This window comes from Zalophus californianus, chromosome 17 (genome assembly GCF_009762305.2).
Source record: "Zalophus californianus isolate mZalCal1 chromosome 17, mZalCal1.pri.v2, whole genome shotgun sequence".
In the NCBI taxonomy this organism is placed as follows: domain Eukaryota; kingdom Metazoa; phylum Chordata; class Mammalia; order Carnivora; family Otariidae; genus Zalophus; species Zalophus californianus.
Window position 1 is genome coordinate 4380971 of NC_045611.1, and position 27620 is coordinate 4408590.

Below are 27620 nucleotides of genomic sequence, written 5' to 3' on the forward strand. Positions count from 1 at the left end.
CTGAAACTCAGAGTGGGACGCTTAACCGACTGAGCCACCCAGGCGCCCCGTGGGCACGTTTAAATGCTGCTGGGAAGGAGGAGATGAGAATGCAGGCAGAGGACCTGGTTACCCGGAGGAGGTAAGGGGGCGGGGGGGGGGGAGGAGAAGGGGCGCAAGCTCCGGCTCAGGAGGCTGCACTCTGTTTAGGTGGGAGGGGCCCCTGGCCAAAACCAGAGGTGGCAGGGCGAGGGGTGTCACAGGAGAGCTGCCTGGGTCCGGATCTGCAGGAGCGTCCCGCAGCGGGTTACCCGCCTCTTCCCTCACTGTCTCCACTGGGCCCACTACCCTCTGTCCCAGCCGTTCCCACGGCCCAGCTGCTTCTCTCGACCCCAGCCCAGACTCCCCCCCTCTCCCCAGCTGCTACTCTCTTTCCTAGTCCGCCTTCCAGCTCCTCCCCAGCCGCACCCGCGGGAACCCCACCCCGCCCAGGCGCTCCTTCCGGCCTGCGGGCCCCGCCCCGCCCCATGAGGTGCATGGCCATTGGCTGGGTTCCTTCTAGGGCTCGGCCCCCTCAGCTTCCACGTCTGCTATTGGGGTAGATAGCTGCCCGTCAGCGCCCTCGCCTGGCAACGGGGGCGGGCTGCTTCAAGGGAAAATCCATGCCGGCGACCCGACTGGCCCATTCCGGTGGGTGCTGGGGCGGTGGGCTGCGGTGAGCTGAGCGGGGGCGCTGGCCCAGTGGCCGGGAGGGAGCAGCCGATCCCGGGGAGGCGGGGGGGAATCGGGGGCGATGGCACCAGACACGGGAGAGAACGGTGCCTGGAGTGGGCCTTGGCCCTGCCCCCCTGGCTGCCCGCTCCTCTTGGCCCCAGGGTGGGAGAGGTGGGGGGCCCTCGGGACAGCTGCGAGGGAGGGAGGGAGGGTCTCCCCGTGTGGTCAGTCGGAGCTCAAAATCACCCCGCATCTTCTGCCTTTCGCGTGGTCAAGATCAGAGGGTTCCCAGAGTTGCTGCCCGTTTGGGGGAGGGGCAGTGAGAGAGGCGGCATAGACGCGGGAAGACCTGGGGAGCATCTGTGGGAGGAGGCATCAGGGGGTTTATACTGGACTGTGGGTGGGGTTGGGGGTTGCTGTACTGATCACATTTTACTAGTTTTGTCCCAGGAGAGTGGAGCTGGTGGCTAAACCTAGCACAGAGGGGAGAAAAACAAAACCATTCCCAGGCTAACACCCGGGCAGATGAGTCAGCGGGGCTCCCTGGAGGAAGGGAAGCCAGCCTGAGGGAGAGCAGGACCGGTCCAGCACCTTTCGACCAGCAGGGAGTCTGCCCCCGCCCCAGCTGACCCTTTGCAGAAGGGCTCCTGATGCTGGGATGTAAACTGCTTGAAGTCCGGATGTCCACATACGGTGGTTGAACTCTCAGCAGAAAGGGGGCACTGAGGGCCAGGTGACTGCGGTCAGGACAGTGGCCCCTCGGATGTTGGCAGGCCAGAGGGGAGAGCACCCCGAGGACAGGAGCCAGGTGGGGAGGCTCTGAGGACTGACAGGTATCCTAGGACGCCAGCCGGAACCACAGCTCTGTTCTGCAGGAAAACTGTTGGCTCTCCCCCAGCACTGAGGGCGTTGCTTGCTTCCAAGCTGGGCTGCTTCCCTTGTTCCTGCGCAGGGATTCAAACTTGCCTTGCTTGGGCCCATCTGTCTCCATCTCTGGACCCCAGAAAGCAGAATTAAACGCCCTGCGTTAACCTGATTTAATCGCTTCTACCTCATTACGGGGCTGGTGGTACTTTCCTCATTATACTAAAGTTGGAAAAGGCTTAGTAACTTGCCCATAGTCCTCAAACCAACTAGTGTCAGAACTTGACCTCAGGGCTGCCCGTCTTTGCTTCCACCGTGAGGGCAGAGCCCGGGGCCTCTGTGCCGAGAGGCAAGCATTAAGGATCATCTGTGCATTTCAGTGCCCGCCCTTCAGCTCTGCCCCACTGCTCGGCATCTTGGAAAACCAGTTTGTCACCTTAAGCCCTACTAACACTTGGGGCCAGGTCATCTGGGGGGGCTGTCCTGTGTGGTGTAGGGTAGTTAGCACCCCTGCTTTCTACCCACTAAATGCTGTTACCACAACCAAGCCTCACGGCCGCATGTGCCCTGCGGAACAGAACGACCCCCGAAGGAGAACCCCTGATGCAAGGAGTCTTAAAGTAACATGGAGGTGCTTCCTCCTGAAAGAGAACTTGATATACGTAAACTTCCAGAAGGCTCAGGCCAGCGTAGGGTGGTTTTGTGCACAACTTGCCAGGAAAACGGGCTGTCCTACTTAGGGAGGCACACCTGGGGTGGTCCCAGGAGAAAACCATTGACAGGGACTGAAAGTTCAGGAAGTTGTATTTGGGGAGACATAGGGGCGCATCACAGGCCTTCATTTCTTCCCTAGAGTTGATCGGAGAGACTTTGGGCAGGACCACCGTGACTGAGGCTGGGATGGACGAAGTGGGGGGTGGGGACGCCTGCTGCAGTTGCTGTTCCTTCATCCTGCCCCTGCCCCTGCCCTGGGAGCTGTTGGCCATTGCGTCCCCCTCCCGAGCGCTCCGGGGACGCCAGGAACACTGGTACGGAGCCCGGGGCCCTTCTCTGAAGCTGCTGTCCTCCCTGCCCTCCTGACTCCAGGCCCGTAGCTCCTGCCTGAGGCTTCTCTCCCTCTTCCCCTCCTGGATTGCTAGCATGCCTGTTCCTGAGCCTTCCCTGGTGTCTCCTCCTGGCGCTGCCCTGTGCCCACCCCACTCTGATGGTCTGCACCTCCCCTGTCTGTGTGGGCAGCTTGCCCGTCCCTGCTCCTTCCCCGCAGCAATCAGGGCCCCCAGGAGGGCTGGCCAGGCTGCTCTGTTTTCAGCCAACACTGGAGGAACCTGTTCTGGCGGGTCAGCGGAGGAGGTTGGGGTGGGCTGGGCAGGGACAGACCAGGGGACCTTGCTCTGTAGCCTCTGGTTCCCCTCCCCACACCAGGCCTCAGTGATCATGGTTTGCACCCGGCCCCTTTGCGCACACAGTCCCCACTGCCCGGGTGAGGCACCTGTGGGCGCCTGAAGACCCAGCCGGAATGTGTCCTTCGGGACATTTTCGACTCTGGACTCCTGTGTTCTGACCTGGATCCCCACTGACCCAGCTGCGCTTGTCTGTCTCTCCCCGGTGAACGGAACGTTCCTGCAGGCCGGCGCCTGCCTGAGGCTCTTCTGCTCTGTGAGGGGGCCTGGCCCTGGGGGACACGGAGTCACTGATGCAAGGAGTAGATGCAGGAGGGCCCGCATGCTGGAGGAGGCGTGATCTGTGGCCCCTTAGTGGCACAGCCCCCACGTGCACTGTTCCCTCCCCTGGGACATGGAAACTAAGAGTGGTCTTTTAGCTCCAGGTGTCCCCCTTAAAGAGACTGGCATCCCGCTGGTAGAGCGATTCCCTGACTTTGAGCAGGGCGGAAGCTTTCTCAGGATTTGGGGGATTGGGAGGCAAGGCGGTCAGATGGCATCAGGGGTAAAGCGAGCCGGAGGTGGCTTGGCTGGACCTCCCGTCCTCGCCGCTGGCTCTCCCTGGTGGCTTTTGCGCTAGCACATGGAATCGCATGTGTGGAGCCCCTGCTGTGGTTTGGGCCTGGTGGGGGCATGGGATGCAGGAATGAGGGCATCCTGGAGCCCATCCCTGGGTGGGGGACGGGTCGTGGTGGTTGAGCGAGTGGCGCTAATCCAAGGGGCCTCTGAGTGCAGTAGGGGTTGGGAGCGGTCCCGGTGGGGGAGCACTTGGGCTCTTTCAGCACCCGGGGCCGGGCCGGCCTGGAATTTGTATATGGGAGCCCGGCAGGCAGGTGGAGAAGGGGCTAGTGCACCTGACCGGCTGGCCCGGGATGCCATGGCGCCGGGCCTGCGTGCCCCAGGTGGCTCAGGTGCTAGGCCGGTGGTTGGAGGACAGAGTCTCTTGGGACTTTCAGGTTTGAGCAGGCAAGTCAGGCATGAACCTGGAGAGGGGAGTGGGGAGAGCGAGAAGAGTCGGGGGGGGGGGGTCCTGTGCCCCATTTCAGTTAAGACGACTGTCCATCCTAGGAAGGTCAGGAACACCGAGCAGGCTTGGAACCCGAAGGCTATGTAGGGTGGTGGTGTGCAGAGGTGGACGGTGAGGGCCCTCTGAGCCAGAGAGGGGACTAGACTCTGATGTCCCGAGTGGACCACATGCCTCCGTTAGAGTCCAGCTCTGACGTGACGCTGTGCTGATCTCTCAAATCTTCCCCCTCCCAGGTGCTGGCGAGACCTTCATCCCTTCTAGCGTTTCGGTGAGTCTCGGGCCTTCGGTCACAAACCTTAAGGTTTTTTGGGAGTGAAAAAGTTGATATCTTTGGCAGGAAGCCCCCATCTGAGTGAAATAGAATCACTAGGGTTGCATTTTTATATATTTACCATTTTCGGGACTTCAGCAGAATAACAAAACGAGGGGCCCAGGGAGAGTTGGGTGACAATGATCCGGTGTTTTCTTGGCGGTTGGTTGGGCCGTGCCCCTGGAGGGGACCAAGCACCAGCTGACACAGTCCCCACTGTGTCAGAGACAGGGAGAGCCTCACACAGGCTGGCCCTTGAGCCCAGGGCTGTAGGTTTTTCTTCTTGGCTGTCATGCTGCTGAGAACCTTGAGGAGTGGAAGCATCTAGATCAGGTGGCCTGTGAATGAGAGCCCCAGGCTGGCCTGTGTGAGCTCTCCTCTCTAGCTGCCTGTGCACGTGGGCCGAGGTCCCTGTCTGAGTCCTGGCCGGCGTCGTCCTCTGCAGGGCAGATGGGTCCCCTGCCAGGATGGCTGGGTGGTAGCATCACGCAAGATACGGAGAGATTGGAGCCCTTGTGCTTTGCTGCTGGGAATGGAAAACGGAACACTGTTTGGTGGCTCCTCGCAAATGAAACATTGGATTACCGTACGACCCGGGGCCTCTCGGTTCCCAGGTCTGTACCCCACAATCTGAAAACAGGGACGCGAACAAGTCTGTGTGCCCTGTGTTCATGGCAGCACTATTCACGATACCCGGTAGGTAGAGATGGCCCAACTGTCCAACAACAGATGAACGGGTAAACCCAACGTGGTTGGGCCATGGATGGGCCTCGAAAACCATATGCTGATGGGAAGAGACCAGACCCACAAGGCCACAGGTCGTGTCGTTCCATGTATGTGGACTGTCTGGAAGGGGGACACCCACAGACACTGCACATGAGTGGCCCCAGGGGCTGGGGGATGGGGTGGGGAGTGACTGCCATGGACACGAGGTGTCCTTTGGGGGCGACGAAAACATTTCGGAGCTGGGTAGAGGTGGTGGTTGCACCACACTGTGAATGCACTAAATGCTGCAGAATTGTTGATTTTAAAGTGGTTAGTTTCACGTTAAGTGAATCTCCCCTCAGTAAGAAGGAAGAAAAATTGGAACTGTACCCCGTTTCCTTTTGGGGGGTTGATCAGCCAGATCTTGGGGGCCTGGGCTGGCCTGCCCTCCCCTTCCCGGCTCCCCGCCTTGACGTGGCGGGAGACTGTTCACTCCTGGGCTGGGGGAGAAGGTGTTTTTCTCTCCAGCAGTTTCACCGACGCCGGCTTCCAGGTGAAGTCTAAGGATGGAAGGAATAAGCCACTGCACTTGGCCTCTTAAGATATTTTTTTTCCTCTCTGTGCTTTTCTGTTTGACTCCCAGATCTGACAGCACTCAACCCCTTTCTGTAATGGGGTCTGTGACAATGAACAAGGCCCCTGGGCCTTGGGGTGCCTGTCTCTGGCTGTCCCTTGAAGGTCACGGGCACCTTCTCAGCCCTTTGCTTGGACTAACTCACCCAGTGGTCACCCCGACCTCTGTCGGAGGGTGTGCTGATTGCCATTTCACACAGGAGGACGTGGAGGCACGGAAGCTTCTGGAGCCCACCCCAGCCCTTGTAGCTGCTGGGGGCGGAGCCAGGATCACAGGGCAGAGCTGGCCCAGTCCCACGCTTGCTTCCTAGGTGGTATTTTCAAGGTGTCGATTTTACTCAAATACGTGTGATCAGCCAGCCTTACAGACTTGTTTCAAGTTAGGTTTTGAAAATAAGAGTATTTCGATGAAGATACTGATTTTTCTACCTTTTAGGTACATTAGTGTAGGAATTGTGTTTTCAGATAAGGAAATCCAGACTGCTTGGCGAGCACGTGTGTGCCTGCAGAGACCCCAGGCCTCGGGGGCCGGTTTTCTCGCCAGATTTGCATTCACTCCCTGATGTAGCTCTGATGAGTTTTAGCCACTTTTTTGCAGCTAACTCAATATTGAGTAATTGACCATGTATCCTAACCAACATTTATTCTCTGTGAGCTCTCTAACTTGATCTCTAATGTGGTGTCTTCTGCAGAGAATTGTGCCGGATACGAGGAGAGATGGGGAACAGCAGAAGCCAGTCGGGGCAGAAGTTTTGCTCACGGTTTCTTCCTGAGGAGCAGGCGGAGATCGATAGACTCTTTGATGCTCTGTCGTCGGAGATGCACAGCCCCAGTACCTCGCCCCGATCCTTCTCTCTGAAGGCGCTAAAGGCAAGAGCCACACGTGGCTTTTAGTGGGTGGTCTTGAGCAGGTGCTGCGCGCTGTGGCCCTCGGGCCCGAAGCAGCTCTCTGTCGTGGTCCGACGCAACACTGCCAAGTGCATTCTCTGGAAAAGGCAGGTGGTCTGCATCTTCTGTGTTGCAGGATGCAGGGTCTGTCTCAGCTGCTCTGCTCCGTCTCTGTAGTGCCATGTTTTGGGGGACACTTCTACCTTGAGATCGACCAAAGGGGCCAGCCCTGTGTCCCGTCTCTTAAAACTTTGTCCCCTGATTTCCCTCTGAGACCGGGTGACCGGCTGCTTTAGCGGGGTTCGTGGGTCCAGTAACCACGGTTTCAAGTGTACTTTGCCTTCAGATGTATTTGTGAATGTTTGATGTCCTAGGATTTTTCTGGCACTCCTAACAAAATAATGAAGTTTCACATTTAAGTTTTATCTGCCAAGGGGTTAAAATTGCCTGTTTCCCCCATCTTTTCACCCTGTTCCATGGGGCTTTTTTTTTTTTTTTTTTAAGATTTTTATTTATTTATCTGAGACAGAGCGCACAAGCAGGGACGAGGGTCAGAGGCGGAGAGAGAAGCAGACTCTCCGCTGAGCAGGGAGCCTGATGCAGGGCTTGATCCCAGGACCTGAGCCAAAGGCAGACACTTAACTGACTGAGCCATCTAGGTGCCCCTCCATGGGATTTTTTTTAACAGCATGTTTGAGTGCCCAGACTGAGCAAGACAGTGGCAAAGAGACTCCACCAGCCCATCTTCCTGGGTGATGGGGAAGGGCTGTATCAGGGGAAGCCAATCTAGTAGCCGCCGCCTCTAGAATGTGCCGAGTGGGAGCTGGTGGGGGCCTTGGGGATCCCCCAACATGCTCACTTCAAAGATGAGGGAGGTTATCGGGGTCATAGCCACGTGGGTGTGTGCATGTGCGCGTGTACATGTGGGTGTATATGGATCTCCACTAGACCCAGGCACCCACGAAGCTGAAGCAGGCAGGACCAGCCAGACCAATGAAAGGCCTGAGGGCAGGGTGGGTAACAGTGTTCATGTGTGTGTATCACCGTACGGAGGGTGAAAAGTTGGTCAGAAAACCCTGGTGACTGAAGAAAGTTTCTTCGGGAGTAGCAGCAGAGGTTGCTTTTTCAGGATAACCTGGAAAACACTGACAAATAGGAATGAGCTTGGGAACCTGCCTTAGAGAGCCTCTGAATATCCGTGCTGTCCCAGACTCCAGACACAGCGAGCCGTTGGAAAGAACCCGGTTTTCAGACCCTGCTCGGAGGAAGCTCATGATTCAGTTTGTGATTTGCTGTTTCTGTCCATCTTTTTGTAATCCCTGGAGCAAATCACAGTGCATGTTGGAGTGAAAAAGGAAAACAGTATTTACATTACGTTACTGGCAAGATGTTAATTAAGGAGATTTAAGGGGCACCTGGGTGGCTCAGTCGTTAAGCATCTGCCTTCAGCTCAGGTCATGGTCCCAGGGTCCTGGGATCGAGTCCTGCATCGGGCTCCCTGCTCGGCGGGAGGCCTGCTTCTCCCTCTCCCACTCCCCCTGCTTGTGTTCCCTCTCTCGCTGTGTCTCTGTCAAATAAATAAATAAAATCTTAAAAAAAAAAAAAAAAGATTTAAAATCCGGGCACCTGGGGTGGCTCAGTTGGTTGAGCGTCTGACTCTTGATTTTGGCTCAGATCATGATCTCAGGGTCATGAGATCAAGCCCTGCGTCAGGCTCCACAGTCAGCGTAGAGTTTGCTTGAGATTCTCCCTCTGTCCCTTCCCCCATGCTCGCTTGCTCACTCACTCTCTGTAAAGTAAATAAATATATCTAAGAAAAAAACCAGAATTAGATTTAAAATTTAAATGTGTAGAATGAAGAGGTGTGAGCAGAGTGAAGAGCAGGCAGTGACCAGAGGCAGGAATGATGTGGCCAGTCGGGGGGGGGGGGGTGGGGACTGGAAAGTTTGGAGGGCAGGATGGGAACAGATTGTGGAAGAGTCTGATGGCCATGATGAGCCACAAGCCAGGACACATCAGGCATGTGCATTTTGGGGTGATGTGATTCCCTTGGGTTGGGGAGAGAGGATACATATGTGGGGTTTAGGAAGGTTGAGGGCTGGTGGAAGCATTTGGGAGCGGCAGTGGTTGGTCTTGGTCCCTGGTTCTTTTCCTGCAACCCTGCCACGTGTAGCTCAACCCCGTCCAGGCTTTTCTGCCGCTTGTTCCCAACAGAGCCACATTGGGGAAGCTCTTCCCCCGGAGATGGTCACCAGACTCTATGACGGCATGCGGAGGGTTGACCTGACGGGGAAGGCCATGAGGCCCAGCGACAGCGTCTCCCAGGAGCAGTTCACCGTGTCCATGTCCCACTTGTTGAAGGGAAACTCGGAGGAGAAGAGTCTTGTGATCCTGAAAATGATTTCTGCCACAGAATGTCCTGTGAAAGCAAGAGAAGTCCAGAAGGTAGAGAGGCCACGAGGCCCTTTGCAGCCATGCGAAGCAGCCTTGGGATCCTAAGGTGGGGACTTGGCATGACTGCACAGCCGGTGGAGGCACAAGGAGATGCCCCCTCGGGGACCCTAGACCACATCACTGGTGAGGTCAGGACTGCTGGATAGAGGCCTTGGTGAAATAGAGCTTGAACACCTACCTAAGTAATGTAATCTCTTCCCACATTGTGACCCATTGTAGTCGGCATTGAAAAGATAAAGCGCCCTTCCCTGTATTGATATGATGTAGGTTGTGGGTCACGGTGGAAATGTGACGAATGGTAAAACTGTGGTCTTGCAGTTTACAGAGGATCTGGTTGGCTCTGTGGTTCATGTGCTCAACTACAGACAGGAGCTGAGAGGCTGGACCCAGAAGAGAGGCCCAGGGCCCCCCTCCAGGGTGCAGGTGCTGGCCGCCCAGCTCTTCTCCGAGATGGACCTCCGAGGCAAGTGCCCTGCATGCTCACCCACTGAGTCCTTGACATGTAGACTGGTACCACGCGGTCTGGGTCACTGTAGCTTTGGAGCGAGGTTTTGAAATCCGATACGTGAGTCCTCCCGATTTGTTCTGATTATCGTTTTGGCCGTGAAACATGCCTCGTGATAAATTTAAAAGGACTGAAATCATACAGAGTATGATTCTTCAATGACAGTGGAAAGAAATTACAAATCAGTAAGGAGGCATTTGGGAAATTCACAGATATGCAGAAATTAACATAATTGTTCCTAGTATTTTTTGTAATACTTAACTCTGTAAGATCATTAGTGATGTCCCCAGTTACGTTTTTGTTTTTGTTTTTTTAAGCTTTTATCTATTTGAGAGAGAGAGACAGAGTACCAGTAGGGGGAAGGGCAGAGGGAGAGGGAGAAGCAGACGCCCCAGTGAGTGCAGAGCCCAACCCAGGGCCCGATCCCAGGACCCTGAGATCATGACCCGAGCCAAAGGCAGATGCCAATGGATTGAGCCACCAAGGCACCCCCCACCCAATTTCATTTCTGATTTTAGTTATTTGAGGCTTTTTATTTTCTTGATCCGTCTAGCTGAAGGTCTATCAGATTTTGGTGGATGTTTTCAGAGAGCCAACTTTTGATATAGTTGGTTTTCTCTGTCTCTTCATTCCTCTCCACCCTAGTCTTTTCTTACTTTCTGGTTGCTTCACATTTAGGTCTACTTTCTCTAGTGTTCTGAGGTTGAAGGTTAGGTTATTGATTTGAGATCTCTCTTCTTTTTCAATATAGGTATTTACAGCTATATATTTACCTCTAAGCACTGCTTTAGCTGCATCCCGTAAGTTTTGGTGTGGTGTGGTGTGGTGTGTGTGTGTGTGTGTGTGTGTGTGTGTGTGTTCGTTCAACCCTCTCAGTATCTTCTAATTTGTGATTCCTCTTTTGGTCTGTTGGTTACTTAGATGTGTGTTATTTGACTTCTACATGTTTGAATTTCCTAAGTCGCCTCTTGTTGATTTATAATTTCTTACCATTGTGGTTGAAGAACATACTTTGTATGATTTTAGTTCTTTAAAATTTACTGAGGCATGCTTCATGCACTAATGTACGATCTATTCCGGAGAATGTTCCATGTGCCCTTGAGAATAATGTGTATTCTACTATCATTAGAGGAGAAACCGTATACATTTGAATTTACTTGGGATTTGAAAATACCTGTGGTGAATCTCTTTGCAAAGTAGATTTGTTTTTATAAAAGCATTATTTTATTATAAAGCTGGATTTTAAAATGCAGTTTGAAAATAGGTCCTATTTCAAAAATCAAGTGATGAATTTGGAACTTGGACAGGAGAATAACATAACATATGTAAAATACCAGTGGTCGGCCTTCTGGTACCACCACCGTGTCACCTCCATTCTTGGTGGGTAAGAGAGAAAACAAGACTATGGGGTTAAGCATAATTCTTTGTTAATGACACCCGTTCTTCCCAGATAACTGGCGGTGGGCATGTCTCGTAAGTTACAGCCCCCACCCTCACTCACCTGGAGGGTGTCATGCTTCTAGGGCCTTTCGAAATGGCTGTGTTCGGTGGAAGACCCTTGAAGAGTGTTTTTTGGCGTGGCTCTCTCGGGAACACCTGCAGAGGGCTTCAGGGCTGGGCACAGGGGTGAGGCTTGGCTGTCTCCTGGGCACCTCACGTGCAGCTTGCAGAGGAGAGAAAAGATGGGTGTGGATGTCGAATTGTTGAGATCAGTGCAGGCGCCAATGCAAGCCACGTGTGAAATGTTAAATACTCCAGTAGCCACATGAAAGGAGCAAAAAGGAACGGGAATTACTTCTAAGATGTCCAAAGTGTACTTGAACATCGGCAATCAATGTAAAAAATGAGGGAGATCTTACACTTGCTTTTTCACACCGGCTTTTTGGAATCGGGTGTGTGTTTTATACTTCCTGCACAGCTCTGTCCAGACCAGCCAGATGTCAACCCCTCAGAAGCCACATGTGGCTCCCACGTTGGGCTGCACAGGTGCAGGGAGTGGATGTCAGGTAATGTGGCCACACGCCTTGGGTCTGTCCCTCCCCTAGGTGGCGAGAAGATTCTGGGGCCTCAGCAGCTGGACTGTGAGTGTGACCGAGCCACCATCGAGGACTGGGTGTTCAGGGCCCCCCACGTGGCCACGTTTCTGAGTGTGGTCATCCACAGAGGCTTCCTCCTCCTGCGCTCCTCCCTCGACCTGACCACCCTGGTCCCCGAGTGTCACGTTGACCAGGAGAGGGTGTTTGAGAGCATCCTGGACGTCCTGTCGGTCATCTACATCAACTCCCACCTGCGCAGGGAGCAGCAGGGCCGCTGGCACCTGCTCTTCTCGTCTGAGCTCCATGGGCACAGCTTCGCGCAGCTCTGCGGCCACATCACCCACCGGGGCCCCTGCGTGCTGCTGTTGGAGGACCACGATGGCCAGGTGTTCGGCGGGTTTGCCTCCTGCTCCTGGGAGGTCAGGCCTCAGTTTCAAGGTGAGACTGGGTCCCCTGCCCCGCACGCGGCCGCACGGTGCTCCTGGAGAGTTCGGTCTCATGGCTTCTGCCTGGGGACCCATGAGCTGACCGAAGGCATGCGTGTCCGGAGCCTTTCTTCCGGCCCCTCCGAATGCTTCTCAGGACCCGGTCGGGAGGACAGTAGGAGATGCTGCTCTGTGTGGTCTAGCGCTTCCTGGGTTTCTTGTGATTCTGGCAACAGAGGAGGGGACACAGGACAGGCCCACCCTGGGTCTCAGGCGAGGAGGCGGGGGCTCGGCGTTATTAAACCACACAGGGTCTAGGCCACGGGGGAGGCTGGGCTGTGGTGCTTCCACTGGTCAGTCCGATGGATGGATGTTCTTGCGGGCCGCCCCCCATCCCTGGACAGCCCTGTTCTCCACTGGTGCATCTGCCCTGCAGGGTCTGCCTTTCCCTTCTGCCGTGGTCACCCGGTCTTGTGTTTTTTTGTTGCAATTTGAGCACTCATTGTGTGGCTTTCAATGCACTGGATGAAAGTCTTAGAAGTAAATTTTTGCCCTTCCTTAAAGAAATGTGTTCGGTCAACATTTTTCTTTTCTTTTTAAAGACTTTATTTATTTGACAGGGCGGGAGAGCACAGAGGGGGACAGGCAGAGGGAGAAGCAGGCTCCCTGCCAAGCAGGGAGCCCAGTGCGGGGCTCAATCCCAGGACCCCGGGATCATGACCTGAGCCGAAGGCAGATGCCTAATCATCTGAGCCACCCAGGCACCCCTGATCAACATTTTTCAAGGGTCATTTATCCCCTGGGCAGTGGGCTGTTCTCGGACTCAGAGCTGTACCTGCCTTCCCAGATCTGACATCCCCGTCGGTGCCTCGGTGTGTGGCCCTGGCTGCCCGAGCCCGTGTCTTCAGTGAGTCTCCCCAGCGGTGAAATGGGGGGGCCTTTCCCAGAGGCTCTGAGACCCGATGCAGCCCCGCTCTCACACCCAGGAGCCAGATGGTTAATACCCTTCCTGTCCGGGTCCCTAGATGTGACAGACCAATGCCACAGGGTCCTCCGGGACAGGGACCGCGAGTCTGAATGGGAGGGTCCTCTCGCATCCCCCCACCTTCTCTCGTGCTGTTCCGTCTGCGTTGCTGTGGGGACCTCCTAATCAGCCCCCCTGGTTTCCATCTTGTCCTCCAATCCATTTGCCACATCCCAGCACGTCTGACAGGGCGGCCTCTCTTGAGACCCTGAGTGCTGCCTGCAGGAGGCGCAACTCCTGTGCGCAGCCTCATGACCCGCGCCTGTCCCCTGGTGCTCCATGTTCTGTCTCCTCAGACTGCCTGCAGGCTGGGCTCCCTCTCATTCTCAGACTTGGCACATGCTGCGCTTTCTCTCCTCCCGACCTGTTTGCATGACCAGCTCCTTGTTGGGACTCAGCCCAAGGTCACCTCCTCCAGGAAGCCTTCCCAGACCTGGGAGGGCCGTGTGTGTCGTGTGTGTCCTCTGTCGTACTGCACACCTCTGCACACCTTCCCTCTACGAGGCAAGCTTCTGCAGGCCGGGAGGCCGCATCCAGGTGCAGAGTTGACATTACGAGGGAGATCATAGTAGCTGCGGGTTGGGGGACGGGAATCAAGCGGAATCCCTGAGGTCCTGTTGTTTCTAGGGTTTCGTTTTTCCAAGGTTTCAGAATATGTCAGATCTTTAATCCAGTAGCTGCTACTAGCTCTTCCCCACTGTGTCCGGGATCCCCAAGACCACCCACATGTTGGGGACTCCCTAGGAGGACCTGCAGGACTCAGGGTACAGTCACCCTCGTGGCCACGATTAATTGTAGCAAGAGGACCTGGATAAGATCGGCAGAGGGACAGGCACCAACTTCCAGAGCCCTCTCCCGGGGGTCACACAGGACGCACTTGATTCCCCAGCAGGGTTCTTCAGCAGCGATGCCCGTTAGGGGCTCAGCGCCTGGGTTTTCCTGGGTGCCGGCTCTGAGAGCACCCAAATCCCAGAGTCCGGGAGGAAAGCAGGTGTTCTGCATCAATCACACTGTTTGCACAGGGAGCCCCCCTTACCATTTCTGGGAGTGGGGGACCCTCCCCGAATCCACGGTCCCAGATGCCAGCCCAGGGGCCTTTCTGGGGGCGTCTCAACCCTGCTGCGTTTGCTCACTTCTGCACCCCCACCTTCCTTGTCACAGTGTCTCGGGGCATGAATGGGGGAATGACGAGCTGCTGTCTGCAGTGTTGGAGGCCGTGCTTTAGGGCACGGAGAATCCTAACAGGTGACCTTCCACTTCTCCCAGCTCCTTGGGTATTAACTCCATGTTGGCTCCGCTGGTCTTAGTGTTAGATTAAGAAGCAGGATTAGGCTCCCCCCGAAGAACAGTGGAAACACACAGTTGGCAGGTTTTCAAACTTGAGTCCATGCTGTCCTGAGACATGAGGGTGGAATTCCAGCAGAGGGCAGCCTCGCATCACAGATGCGGTCATGTTCGGCGCCTTCCAGTCCGTTTGGCCTGGAAGCTGTCCTAACCTTGCAGACGTGAGGTGATGTAGCAGCCGGGGAGTCCCTTCCTTGAGGTTTACCGTTTCTGCGGTGCGGTGGAAAGACCCGCGGCTTTGGGCTGAGTGGCAAGGGGCTTGCTTTGTCCGGGCCCCGGTCCCTCAGAATTGTGCGAAATGGTGCTGTGTGGGATCGTTGATGTGAGCTTGTCCCCACTCTGGTCACTTCCAGGAGATGACGCATGCTTCCTGTTCTCCATCTACCCCCGCATGGCCGTGTACACCTCCACGGGTTACAACGACCACTACATGTACCTGAATCACGGGCAGCAGACCATCCCGAACGGACTGGTAAGGGCTTAGGGAGAGCAGGGGCTGTCCCACCTGCGTGATGTCCTTCCTGCCACGGGGTCAGTCCCGACGTGCCCAGGCTGACACTTCCCTACAAGTCAGGGGAGCTGTATGCCTTTGGTTATAGGCGTGGGCCGTGTTCACTCCATTCTGCCTGGGTCTGAGTGCCATGGCACGTGACAGGACAGAATTCTCTCCTGCAAGGTCGGGCTCTGCTGAGGCATGTCTGTGGTTTGTGTGCAAACAGTGGATTCGCCACTTTTTCTGGGGTCAGCTGGTTGGGCTGTGGCCTTTGTGGCTGGAGATGAGCTGGGAGAGGGGCACGCCCAGATCTGGGCTCCCTGGCCCCATCCGGAGTTGTCCCCGCGTAACTCGTAAAACTGGGGCTCCCATCAGGGTGAGTGCACCTACCGTCTGCTCCGTCTGCAGCCCGGAGACTCAGCCACGGGAGGAAGAGGGCGAGGATGCAGGCGAGGGGTGGGCGCCAGGGCCAAGGGGAGGAGCTGGGTTGGGTGTCCCCGCGTGTGCACCCCCCACCCCGCACCTGTGAGCCTGCTTAGTTTGGGTGAGACATGGGTCTCCTGCCAGCACCCCAGCCGATTCCTTTGCTGCTTAACACAGAGCACCTTTTGGGAAATTCCAGCTCTGTGCTTGCAGAGCCGAGGAGCCCAAGAAGGCTGGTCCAGCTTGTCAGGTTGGAGAGGGCCCCAGTGCTCCTTCCCGGGCTCACCGTAAGGCACCTGTGGGCCCCCTGAGGACCCCGGACACCTCCCAGAAAGGACAGTTGGGTGGCCTCAGGAACAGCACCCAGTAGGTCCTCAGGAATCGCCAGTAATCAGCCCAAGAGAGAAGCCGCCCTGAGAGTCGTCATTTTCTGGTCTGGTCTCCCTCTCAACCTCGGTACCTGGCCTGCCAGGGGCCCGAGAAGGCAGTGGTAGAGGGGGCATCGGGGAAGGTCATCTGGAGGCTGAACGGTGGTTTTGTCTTGCCGGCCACAGGTGAGCGTGACAGTGGAGCGATGGATGGTGGAGAGATTGGGTGTGAGTCACCCCCAGGTCTGCGTCTGTTGGTTGTCCCTGCGGTTGGCCCCACGCAGGAAGTGACTCCCGGCTGAGCAGCACCCTCTCTGGGGGCCCAGTCGCTGGTTTTCCAGCGTCAGGATCGGTGCTGACCTCTCCCCGCTTAGTTGAATGCTTTGGGTCTCTGGGCCCTGGTCTGAATCCTTTTTTTTTTTTTTGGTCTTCTGCTGTCACCTATGCTCTCAGCCAGTGTGGCCCCAGGAGAAGGAGCCGTGGGGTGGGCGTCTGGACGCCTTGGTTATTTTAGTAGCTCGGACGGGATGTTTAAATTGCAGCCCTCTGTGTGTTTCCAGTTTAAAAAAAGGGAAGAAAGCCGCGTCCACCTCTTACTGGCCCTCCTGTCAGCCTGGGTCTTGCGGCTGATGCAGGCTCGGAGGGTCTGGCAGCTCTGACTGAGGCGGCCCTGCTCTTGCCCCCGCAGGGCATGGGAGGACAACACGGTTACTTCGGGCTGTGGATCGATGTGGATTTTGGGAAAGGACACAGCAAGGCCAAGCCCAAGTGCACCACATACAACAGCCCTCAGCTGTCGGCCCAGGAGAACTTTGGCTTTAAGAAGATGGAGGTGTGGGCAGTGGGGGACAGCTCAGGGTCGCAGCAGGTGAGCGGGGTGGGGTGGGGCACTGCTCCACTCTCTGCAGGCTACCTTTTTACTGCTCCGTCTGGAGGTAGTTTGTTCTAAACTCGGGCCCAGCAGTTGCTGCTGGACAGAGATGCTAGTGGGTGCACAGCAGGGCTGGGAGTCCTGTCGAGGTCCGTGGGGTTTCGTAGAGTGGACCCTCCTGGAGGCAGGGACCTGCCCAAGGTGGGAAGCTGCTGGGCACATGGCCCGTCTACCAGATGAGGAAGGTCCAGGCTTCCTTCTCGTCCCGTGGTTCTGTAGTGAGCCATTCTTGGGCCCTCTGCACCCCAAGACCTCCCAATGATGGTATCCCGGGGTCAGGGGCACCTCCGTGAGAGTGCCGGAGCCCCCACAGTGTTTTCCTTGTGGCAAAAGTAGGGGTCCTACTGTCATGAGCTTGGAACCGGCAGGACGTCCCTGCTTGTTCTTGGCTGTGAGGGAGACGTTCATGTCCCTTCCCTTCTTCCCAAGGCCAAGAGCAGCAAAAGCATCCTGGATGTGGACCCTGAGGCCCAGGCCCTGCTGGAAATCAGTGGGCGGAGCCGCCACAGCGAAGGGCTCCGGGACGTCCCAGAGGAAGAATGAGGAGGTGCCCCCGAGCTCAGGCCTTCCTAGAGCTGGATGCTGGCCCCCTGGACAGAGCGCAGCCTGCGGAGCCCTCCCCCATCTCACGTGTTCAACAGGGCTGCACTGTGCGTGTCCAGGCGGTCCAGAACATGCTGAATCAGAACACAGTAAAATTCCTTTGATGTTATGTATGGATTGGTGGGTGCATCTTGCAGAAATCTCGAGTGTCCATTAGCAACTTAATCCTTGTATGCTGTTCATTTTTCGTCAATGAAATCCGGAGACATGGACAGGACCTGTACCTGCGTTAGCGTCCGATGGGCACGTGCGTTCCTGCCATGCAGGGCGGGGCTCTGCCTGCTGGGGGTCACCTGGCCCCTGCTCGAGCCATTGCAGTTAAAAACGTGCCTTGATGTTCCATTCCAGCTGATAAAGGGCAGAGGCATTGGGATGTGAGTCTCAACGCCTTTTGGGAGCAGCTTCCTACGACCTGAAATTTCTGTATTTGTAAAAAACAAACAGCGAGAGAGCAGGTGTCCCCGTCGGGGGGAGGGTCCTGCATAGGTGTTTGTAATAAGGTTCCTCCCCCACCTTTCTCAGCTGCTTTTAAATGAGTCTGTGCCACGGTCTGCGGAGGTTCCAGGTGGTTCTGTTACTAACCTAAATGTGGGGAATTCGCAAGCTCCGAGACATCCCGTGGCATGGATTAGTGGTGAGTAACTTGACCGTACTGGCCTGGGTTCCTGACCCTGGCACCACCTCCTCAGTGTCTGCCTCCGGCTCAGTGGCCCCCAAAGGGGTGACGGGTCATTTGACAGCAGGGACTCACTTGAAACGGACTCGAGTGACCCCGGCATGCTGACCGATGACCTGGGTGGGTGTCTGAGGCCGGGCAGGAGAATCTAAGCCCGCCGTGAGAAGTCCCTCCTTCATGGACGGAGCCGTGGGCTCGGCTTGGACACCTGCGCCGCCTCCTGGGTCTTTTGCTGTAAAATTGGACCTTCTGCACATCTGATGAGAATGGGGCCTTTTACTATAGAATGGGCCTGCTTATAAGCCATAGTAAACCAAGCCGTTTGCATTTTGCAGGTGCTGCATTTTCTCCCAGGAGGCTCCCCCAACTTGGCACTTAGCAGTAACCCTGATTGAGCAGAAGGCCTTGCAAATGAGCTTTAAAAAAGAAAAGTGCGTGCCCAGGCAGTATGCGGAGGGGCAGCAGACTGACATGCACAGACGTAGTCATAATTGATTTTCCTCCTGAAAAGCCAGTTTTTAATAAGCTGCTCGGGGAACATCGTGTGATCCCCCCAACCGATGGGTTAGCAGATGGGAGGGTGAGGCTCCTCAGATCCTTACCATAAATCCAGAGAGTTAGGTCAGTCCTGCACCTTTCATCTGTTCTGGAATTTCTTTTTTTAAAAAAGCAACTGAATACCTCACTAATAACAGGCCTGTTGGTATTTGTACCTTAAGTCCCATTGCTGCTTCCTCTGCTCAGGGCTTTCAGAGAGGCTTGGATTTTGTTTGTGGGCACACTCGCCTTGTGTCTCTTCTTATCAGAGGGCAGGTGACAGGCAGGGACCCATTTCCCAGGACGGCACGCTCACACAGGGAAAGGCGGGTGCCCAGCCCAGGCGCTTGGCCACCTGGAGGGTGCAGCCCTGCCAGTGGGCTTCTCTCGCTGTGAGGTTCTCCGCACACAAACCTGTCAAGGGTGTGGCCACGGTGAAGGCCACCAGACCTGGCCACCCTCCCTCCGCCCGGGCCTGGGAAACACGCGGTGCTGGTTTTAACGGTGAAGAGGTGGTTCTTTTATGCAACAGAAATAAGAATTCAGGGCCAGTGGTTTTCCTGTGAATGAAGACCAGTCAGGGCCCCGGAAGGTGCCGGAAGGAAGACGTAAAGGGATGGGGCTCATGATGCAAACAGGGCTACCGTTACTCCCCCCACCCATGTTGTCTTTATTAAAACAATGGCCATAGGTGGACATGGTAAAAAAGGTTGAACTATGAAGGATGTAACTTGAAAGATAAATCTTCCTGCAGCCATTTTCCTTCCCAAAAGGCAAAGCCACTCAGGAGAAAACCGCTTAGGTCTCCGGCCAGAGGGGACCCACTGCGCGCCCAGCAGAGTTGCGTCTGCTACAGTGGTGTGTGCCCTGCTTGTTGTTGGTGGAGGTGGTTTCAAAGCGACCCATCTGTCTCCCTCTCTGACGTCACGGACCGTGCCATGCCCCGGGATGCGGACGCCCCATTGTTGCTGGCGCCCAGCCTCTGCGGCCGGGGACTGTCTGTGGCTGGTCCGGATGTGTGTCTCGGTGTGCGTTTTGTCCGGAAGAATGAACTCGCAGAAGTTGAATTGTTGGATCAAAAGATGCTTCTTAATTTAGATGCTGACAAATGAGCAAACCTCTTGAGTTCAGCTGATAACTCCTGACGTCCCTCTGTGCCTGTTGGCCGTGTATATGCCGACACTCCGTTAAAGCTTAGTTTTTGTGGACCTGGTATTTTCTCTGAATGACAGTGAAGGGCTTCAGGTTTCAAACGCCGTCTGTGTCCTACCCTTCACCTGGTTTTCTGGGATGTGGGTTTTCTTCTTGCTGATTTGCAAGAGTGCTTTTTCAAATGAAGCATTTGTTTGCTAAGTGTTTTTTCCAGTTTGTTTGGCTTTATTTTCCTATGTGTAAATTACGCATTTTGTCCTTTTTTATCAGCATTTCCTCTTAAGGCTTCTGAGATTTGTAGTTTGCTTAGAAAGTTTTTTTCCCCACTCTGTGATTAAAAAAAAAAAAATTGTGTTTTCTTCTGCTTCTTTGCTTTCCATTTTTCCTTCTAAATTTTTGATCCATTCACAATGTAATTTAAAATGTACCTCTATCTTGCCCCCAAATGAATTCCAGTATCTTTTATATTTAATGGTATGTTTCTTTCCCACTGACTTAAAGTACACTTTCTTGGGGGCGCCTGGATGGCTCAGTCGGTTAAGCCTCTGACTCTTGATTTTGGCTCAGGTCATGATCTCAGGGTCGTGAGATCAAGCCCCATGTCAGGCTCTTCACTGGGCATGGACCCTGCTTGGGATTTTCTCTCTCCCCCCCTCTGCTCTTTCCCCACCACCCCCAAAGAAGGGGAGGGGGAGGGGGAGGGAGTAGAGGACCACTTTCTCAACCCCTGCATTTCTATATGAACTTCAGTCTCTGCCTCATGTTTTAAATACTGGAGTTTGATGAGAAAAAGAGGTAAGAGCTATTCACTGATGACTTCTCTGTTTTGGAAATTTCCTTCCTATGCTTGCCTGTTTGTTTTCTCTGACCTTGGGTAACCCTTCTAAAAAGTTTGATGGTTGCATTTTGGAGATAGCCTTAAATGTGGATCAGTGTAGGCAGAACTGACACCTGGCAGAGGTGGCTTCCTCCTGCCCCCAAGGACGGGAACATCTAAGTGTGCCACCTAGATTTCGTTGTTACTGCTGGTACCGTACGTGGACTTTTTTCCCTGATGATTGATTGAACATAGGAAGGTTTTTAAGTTTTTCTACCTAGTTTTGTACCCAGCTACTTTGCTGAATTCTTTGATCTGGGGGTTTTCAACCTTAGGTCTGTGTCAGAATCTTCTAGAAGGCGTGCTGAAGGGCAGGTGTCAGGGCTCCACCCCCAGAGTTTCTGACTCCTTAGGCTGGGGAGGGAGCTGAGAGTGGACATTTCTAATGAATCCCCAGGTCCGGTGCTGCTGGTTTTGGGCTCCCGTGATTTCTTCTTTTTCCCTGCAGCCTAACTGAGCTATAACTGATACCTACAACGTGTTGAGTGCACTTCCTATGATTGTGTACCTGGAAGTGGGGATAGCTTCCCTGCTCTTGCAATTTCTAGACCTTTTCTTTCTCTTGATTGATTGTATCAGCAAATACTTTCAGAATTTCAGTAGCAGTGACACCCCCTTCCTACTCCTGACTTAAATGGAAACGCCTCTGGTCTTTTGTCACGAAGCAGGATAGGTTTTCGTGTAAAAGAAATAATCCTTTGTTTGTATTTATGTTAAGAGTTTCTGTCCAGATGTTGAATTTTATAAAAAGTTTTTTAACACCCATGATTGTCTGATTCAGAGTTTTTGAATAAGGAATACCAAGTCAGTAGGGCGCCAAACACTGAGCTGCGTTTGTATGTTAACTGACGCGCTTCGAATGTGTGAATTCAGTCAGACTGTGTTCGGCACTTTTGTAGCCGTGTGTACAAAGGAGTTGGTGTGTAGTTTTGTTTGGGTCTGATTTTATGTAAGTCATGCTTTAAAGTTGTGCTGACTAAGCTTACAAAAACAATTTAGAACTTTCCTTTTCTGCAGGAACTTTTTGGTTTGGCGGGCAAGGAGGGGTGAGCACTTGAGAACCTCATCCATGTCTCTTATCATCTGGGTGGTTTTAGGTGTCTGCTGGGGTTCATTCTGACGATTTTTAAATTTCCTTTTTTTTTTTTAAGCTTTTATTTATTTATTAGAATGCAGGAGCAGGGGGAGAGGGGGAGAGGCAGAGGGAGAAGCAGGCTCCCCGCTTAGCAGGGAGTCCAACTCGGGGCTCAATCCCAGGACCCTGAGATTATGACCTGAGCTGAAGGCAGACACTTCACCGACAGAGCCACCCAGGCGTCCCAGATTTTTAAATTTCCTGGTAAGTTTTTCATTTTATATAAGTCTTCAAATTACGTAGGACTGACCGAAGTACGTGAAATCTTCTGTAGTTGTGGGTTTTTAATTGCTGTCACTTTTCCTACATGACGTTGTACCAGTTTTGTTTTTTGAAGTTAATTGTGCTTGCATAGTATCTTCTCCAGCTTGTTTGTTTTACAAATTTGAGTTGTCAAATTACTAAATAAAAAAGAGTGGAAGTAAGTATATAAGTAGAGATGTTACTTTCTTCTTCGAGCTCTGTCTTCTTTGGCACTGCGTCGATTCTGAGGGGCGTGTGTTCATGGTTGGCTTCTAGATTTTCTGCCATTCTTACTCCGATTTCTACTTAGACCCAGGAGGTTTAAAACTTTGGTGTGCTGCAGAATTTTCCTACAAATGGTGGTGTTGATTTTCAGTTTTGCTGATTAGTGATTCGAAGAATTGAGTTTTAGCTGTGTCCTTACACGTGGCCAGTCGGTCTGCTACTGAATTTTCTGTACGCTTTGCCTCATTTTCCACATGGTGCTCTGTGAATTTGGACGCTGTGTTGGTGCATGCCCTGGCCTCTTCAGGTTTTAGTGGTGATTGCGTCTCATTAAATTCCCTTCCTGGCTCTCCTAATGCTTTTGGCCTCGATTTTCACCTTGTCTGACATTGTGTCACCCCAGTGTGTGTGGTGTTTGCCTGATGATTGTAGCTCGATTTTGAGTCTGTTTTGTTGTTTTTTTCTTATAAACTTTGAAATAATGTAGATTGACATAGAGTGCCGGGAGTTCCTGTGGACTACTCACCCAGCTTCCTCTAATGAAAACGTCTTCCCTACCCCTAGCACAGTTACCCAAGCCAGGACATTGGCGTTGGTACAATACTCTCAGCTAAACACCAACCTTGTTTGAATGCCACCGGTTTTTCCATAGCACTTGATTTTAGGCCAACTCAAGGCTAAGGGCACAGTCCTCCCCTGGTTGGCAAAGCTGCCCAAGCCTTCTGATACCCACTACTAGTTCAGAGCGTTCCCAAAATTACCCTTGGGTTGGACAGTTCACTAAAAAGAACTCACCGAAACCCACTGTACTGTTGGTCAGGCTTATGACAGGGAAAGGTACAAATCAGAACGAGCCAGGGGTAGAATCTGAGAGTGTTCCGCGAACAGGGCTCCTGGGCCTCCTCCCCCTGAGTCCTTCTAGAGAATCACCAAGCCTGAGGGTGGCCCTGGGGACCTCCGGCACCAGCCCTGTGAAACTTGATCTCGTGTATAGATTCATGTGACCATCACTACTGTTGAGGTGAACTCTTCCATGGCCCCCAAAACTCCCTTCTGCTCCGCTGCTTATAGGCACGCCCTGCTAACCCTGCATCCTGGTGGCCTCTCCTCCATTCTCCGTCACCCTTATTGTCACTTAGAGAATGTTAGGTCAATGGAACCATATAGTACGTAACCAGTACGACTGGTTTCCTTCACTCGGCATGATAGCCATGAGACCAACCCAGGATGCCACGCATCCACTCCCATGTCCGCTCTTTCTCATGGCCGGGGAGTTGTCCATCGTGGGGGTGCTCCCGAGTTCCTCCATCCGTTCCCCCACAGAACGATGTTTGGGCTGTTCTAAGATTTGGCTCGTACAAGTAAAGCTGCCCTGAGCATTCATGTACAGATTTTTGTGTGCACGTGAGGGTCCGTACGTAGGACCCTAGGACCTAGCATTGCTGGGTCACAAGCTAAGTGTGTGTTTAACCTGACGGGACACAGTCAGCCTGCTCTGCAGAGTGGCCGTGACACACACCTGCCCTCCAGCAACATGCGGGAGCTGCACCTGCTGCTGTCCTCGCCAGCACTTTAATAGGTGTGTAGTGTATCTCCTTGCAGGCTGAGGCGGAACATCATTTCCTGTGTTTATGTACCATCTGTATGTCCTCCTTGGTGAAGACTCAGGTCAAGACTTTTGCCCTGTTCCTATTTTTTTTTTCAGTGTTAAATTTTAAGTGTTTAAAAAATATCCTGGATTAAAGTCTATTTTTGAGTATGAGATTTGAAAATATTTTTTGTCCAGCCTTTTTTTTTTTTTCCCCAATTCTCTTAAATAGTGACTTTCCTGGGCAAAACATTTTGATTTTTGATGAAATTCAATTAGCTTTTCTTTTTTCCTGGATTTTTAAACTTTTTTAATTCAGGTATAATTTAGTGTTATATTAGTTGGAGGTGTACAATACGATTCAACAATTCTATGTATTTCTCAGTGTTCGTTAAGTGCAGTGTACTTAAAAAAAATTTTTTTTAATCCCAGGATAGTGAGGATACAGTGTGGTATCAGTTTCAGGTGTACGATATGGTAATTTGGCACTTCTGTACATTCCTTTGTTCTCATGGTAAATGCACTCTTAATCCCCATCCCCCCCCATCACCCCCATCCCCCACGCCCTCCCCTCTGGTAACCATCAGTGTGTTCTCTATAGGTAAGAGCCTGTTTTTTGGTTTGTGTCTTTTTTTTGTTCATTTGCTTTGTTTTTTAGATGCACTTATGAGCAAAATCATATGGCATTTGTCTTTCTCTGACTTACTTCCCTTAGAATTACACTTGCTGGGTCCATCCATGTTTCTGCAGATGGCAAGATCTCATTATTTTTTAAAATTTTATTAATTAGAGGATGAGTACAGGGGTGGGGGTGGGGGGAGCCGGAGAGGGAGACTCCCCCCCTGAGCAGGGAGCCCAGCACGGGGTCGATCTGAGGACCCCGGGATCATGACCTGAGTCGAAGACAGACGCTTAACTGATTGAGCCACCCCAGGTGCCCCCAAATCTCATTCTTTTTATAGCTGAGTAATACTCTCGGGGCCCCTGGGTGGCTCAGTCGGTTAAGCGTCCAGCTCTTGATTTCAGCTCAGGTCACGGTCTCGGGGTGGTGAGATCGAGCCCCATGTCAGGCTCCATGCCGGGTGTGGAGCCTGCTTAAGATGCTCGCTCACTCCCTGCTTCTGCCCCCCTCCCCTGTGCATGTAAGCACACGTGCTCACTTGCTCTCTCTCAAAAAAAGGGCAAGCTCTCATTCTTTTTCTGGCTGAGTAATATTCCATTGTGTATGTACTAACCTTCTGTATCCATTCATCTGTGGAGGGGCGCGAGGCTGCTTTCATGTTCTGGCTATTACAAATAATGCTGCAATAAACATAGGGGGGCAAACATCTTTTTGAATTAGTGTTTTCATTTTCATTCGTTCCTCAGGAAGTTAAAAACAGAATTACCATATGACCCAGTAATTCCACTACGGTGTATTTACTCAGTTTCTCTTTCAGGGATGGTCTCGTGGGGTCAGGTCTAAGAACTCTGCCTAATCCTAGATCCCAAAGATTTTTTTTCCCTGTTTTTATTCTGGTTTAGATCTGTGGCTCATTTTGAGTTAATTTTTGTGGAAGGCATGAGGCTTGAGTCGAGGGTGGCTCTTTCTGCTGTTCCAACACCATTTATTGAAATGACGATGTTTTCTTCATTAACTTCTAAATTGTCCAGAGTCACAACATTTCCTTTTTGGGGGAATGGTTTAAACTGCATCACTGTCCTCAGAAGTTTTGGGACTAATCAGATTACTGCATATTAATGTGTTGCAATAGTTTGTGGTTTTCAAGGAATTGGTTTATTTCCTTGTTGAATTTCTGTGCCTGCGATTTTCAGTATTACTGTTGGAGTATCTTGAGGGAGCTGTTGTGATCAACCACCTTCGTCCCTAATGTTGACGATTTGTATCTTTTTCCCTTGGATAAACCTCTAGCAAGACTGGCCATTTTATTGATATTTTAAAAGAACTAGCTCTTGGATTTTTTTCAAAATCAAAAATCTTTGACTTAACTGATTTCTGCTGTTTCCCATTTTTATTTTGGTGAATGTCCCTTTGCTGCTGAGGGGTGAGCATTCTATAAAAATGGGAGTCAAGCTAAGTTGCTTAACAGTGTTCAAGTCTGCTATATTTTGATGAAAAGATGGTTTACATTTGGGTGTGGTCTGATTTATCTGTTTTACTTTGTGGTCAGCGTGTTGGGTCTTGGGCAGTAAGATCTCACCTGTCCCTCACCTGTCCCTGTTAGTCTTTATTTTATCTTTGACCTTGACAGTGTACCCTGGGCTGTTCTGTATGGTATTTATTAAGGATTGAGTACTTTTTTATGTTGTTACTGCAAGTATCCGTCGACCCTGATTGTTTTTATTTTTTAAGGGGCAGCATGGTGCTTGGAGGTGCCCCTCAGAGCCACGGTGTGTGGCAGGCTGCGTGTGTGGCAGCTGCTGAGCCGGTATCACCCCTGCCCGAATGGCTTCCTCTCGGGCAGCCCCCTCGATCATCTTTTTGGAGGGATGGCCCATGTGTGTGTCTTCCTTTAGCTCTGGTGTCATCAGCGGGGGTTGTGGAGGGAGGATAGTCACCCCAGGCCATGCATCATCCTTCCAAGGATTCCAAACTTTGCCTGGGAGCTGCAGGGGTCCACTCTGACCTCCCTCTCCCTGGTCTGGCCCAGGTGTCTGTCACCACCCCAGGCAGCCCAGGTTTTGGGCGAGAGGGTTACTTTTCTGTGTCAGTTTGGCCGGGCTGTGGTGCCCAGCTGTTTGGTCAAATACCAGTCTGGCTGTTCCCGTGAGAGATTTTTTAGGTGTGCTTAGAATTTCAATCAGTTGGCTTTGGATCACAGAGGTTGCCTCCATAACATGGGTGAGCCTCATCCCCTCAGTTGAAGGCTTGAGAGGGAGGCCTGGGATGCCCGGGAAGGAAGGAGTCCCATGGCGGCGTGCTCCTGAGCCGCCAGCCCCCGCAGTAGCGTGAGCCGGTCTCTTAGAACACGGCTGTGTTCCTCTTTGTCCCCATCCTAATAACGGGGGGGGGGGGGGCAGGGGCTGGTGGTCACAGCTGTGGCCTCATGTCACAGACGCTCCTCCTCCGTGGTGGCTTCCTGCCTGGCTGCTGCCCTCCCTTACGAACAAACAGTCCTGGCTCTCATCTTCCGGCAGCTGGGAAACGTGCTGGGTCCTGGGGCCCAAGGGAAAGGCCCTTTACTGTGGATCGTAGAGGACGGGGGCTTGGCTCAGGCCTCTCAGAGCTGGACCGTTGGTCGCCCTGGACGCGGTTGTGAACAACAGGCTTCGTGGATTTCCAGACGCGGCATAAGGTTTCCCACGTGGTTGCTTGTAGGGAAAACGCGAACCAGGCGCGGGCCCAGCACTCCACAAAACGCCTCCAAGCCCCCACCTGACGGGTGAGGAGACAGGGCCTCAGAGCAGAAGCCGTGGCCCCTAGGCCGGGCCCCCCATCTTACCCATGATGGTTGATACAAATCACTGTGGTTTAATAAATAGCGGGGTGTTTCTGTGCCGTGTGCTCCCAGCCCGTCTCCGAGGCCAGGGGTGGAGCCGGGTGAGGGGCCGGCCGCACGGTGTCCTAAGAGCACCTCTCTGACGAGGGGCTAGGGGAAGGGCCACAGTCATGAAAAAAATAGAGATTTAGGGATTTTACACAGGTGGGGGCCACTAGATGTCTTCTGGGTGAGTCTGGGCTTTCTTGGCTCTGGAGAAGAATTTTTCACATAGTTTGAGGAGCTCTGACAAAATGAACACAGATGAGGCCAATCCAGTTAAAAGCAACAAATCTGCCAAAAGGGGAAAGGAAAAAAGGAGTCAGCACAGGTTGGCCTCTGCCCACCAGCTTGCGGGAACCTCGGCCCGGAGCTCCTTTTCCTCCATTTTGTCTTTAGTCACAGAGACCCCAGAGGTGAGCAGGGAGGACCCAGGAGCTGCGGACCAGACCTTTCCCTTCCCGGAAGCAGATCTCAACCCAGCGCGCACGACGCGGCAGAGCAAGCTCCACCGTGACCACCCTCTGTTTCCAGGTGGCTTTG

At 53.1% G+C, this 27620-nt stretch overlaps 2 protein-coding genes across 12 annotated transcripts in view; one reads left to right on the forward strand and one right to left on the reverse strand.

Annotated features, from left to right (window-relative positions):
• Positions 1 to 27614, forward strand: MEAK7 (MTOR associated protein, eak-7 homolog). Of its 11 annotated transcripts, XM_027618613.2 has the most exons (11): positions 633 to 669; positions 2411 to 2585; positions 4257 to 4291; positions 6364 to 6541; positions 8774 to 9004; positions 9332 to 9476; positions 11564 to 11992; positions 14165 to 14248; positions 14701 to 14819; positions 16320 to 16499; positions 16992 to 21646. In XM_027618613.2, the coding sequence occupies exons 4-11, from the start codon at positions 6389 to 6391 to the stop codon at positions 17103 to 17105; spliced, it is 1455 nt and encodes a 484-aa protein (XP_027474414.2). In that variant the 5' UTR covers positions 633 to 669; positions 2411 to 2585; positions 4257 to 4291; positions 6364 to 6388; the 3' UTR covers positions 17106 to 21646. The 11 variants fall into 11 exon arrangements, 10 of the variants coding, with proteins under 10 accessions (XP_027474416.2, XP_027474413.2, XP_027474419.2 ...); XM_027618615.2 differs by lacking the exons at positions 633 to 669; positions 2411 to 2585 and adding an exon at positions 1 to 121; XM_027618612.2 differs by lacking the exon at positions 2411 to 2585 and having other exon boundaries at positions 619 to 669.
• Positions 24769 to 27620, reverse strand: part of ATP2C2 (ATPase secretory pathway Ca2+ transporting 2) — a 62481-nt gene continuing 59629 nt past the window's right edge. The window contains exon 27 of the mRNA XM_027618608.2: positions 24769 to 27371. Coding sequence (XP_027474409.1) covers positions 27253 to 27371 — 119 coding nt within the window. The 3' untranslated portion in view covers positions 24769 to 27252. The remainder of the gene's footprint in view (positions 27372 to 27620) is intronic.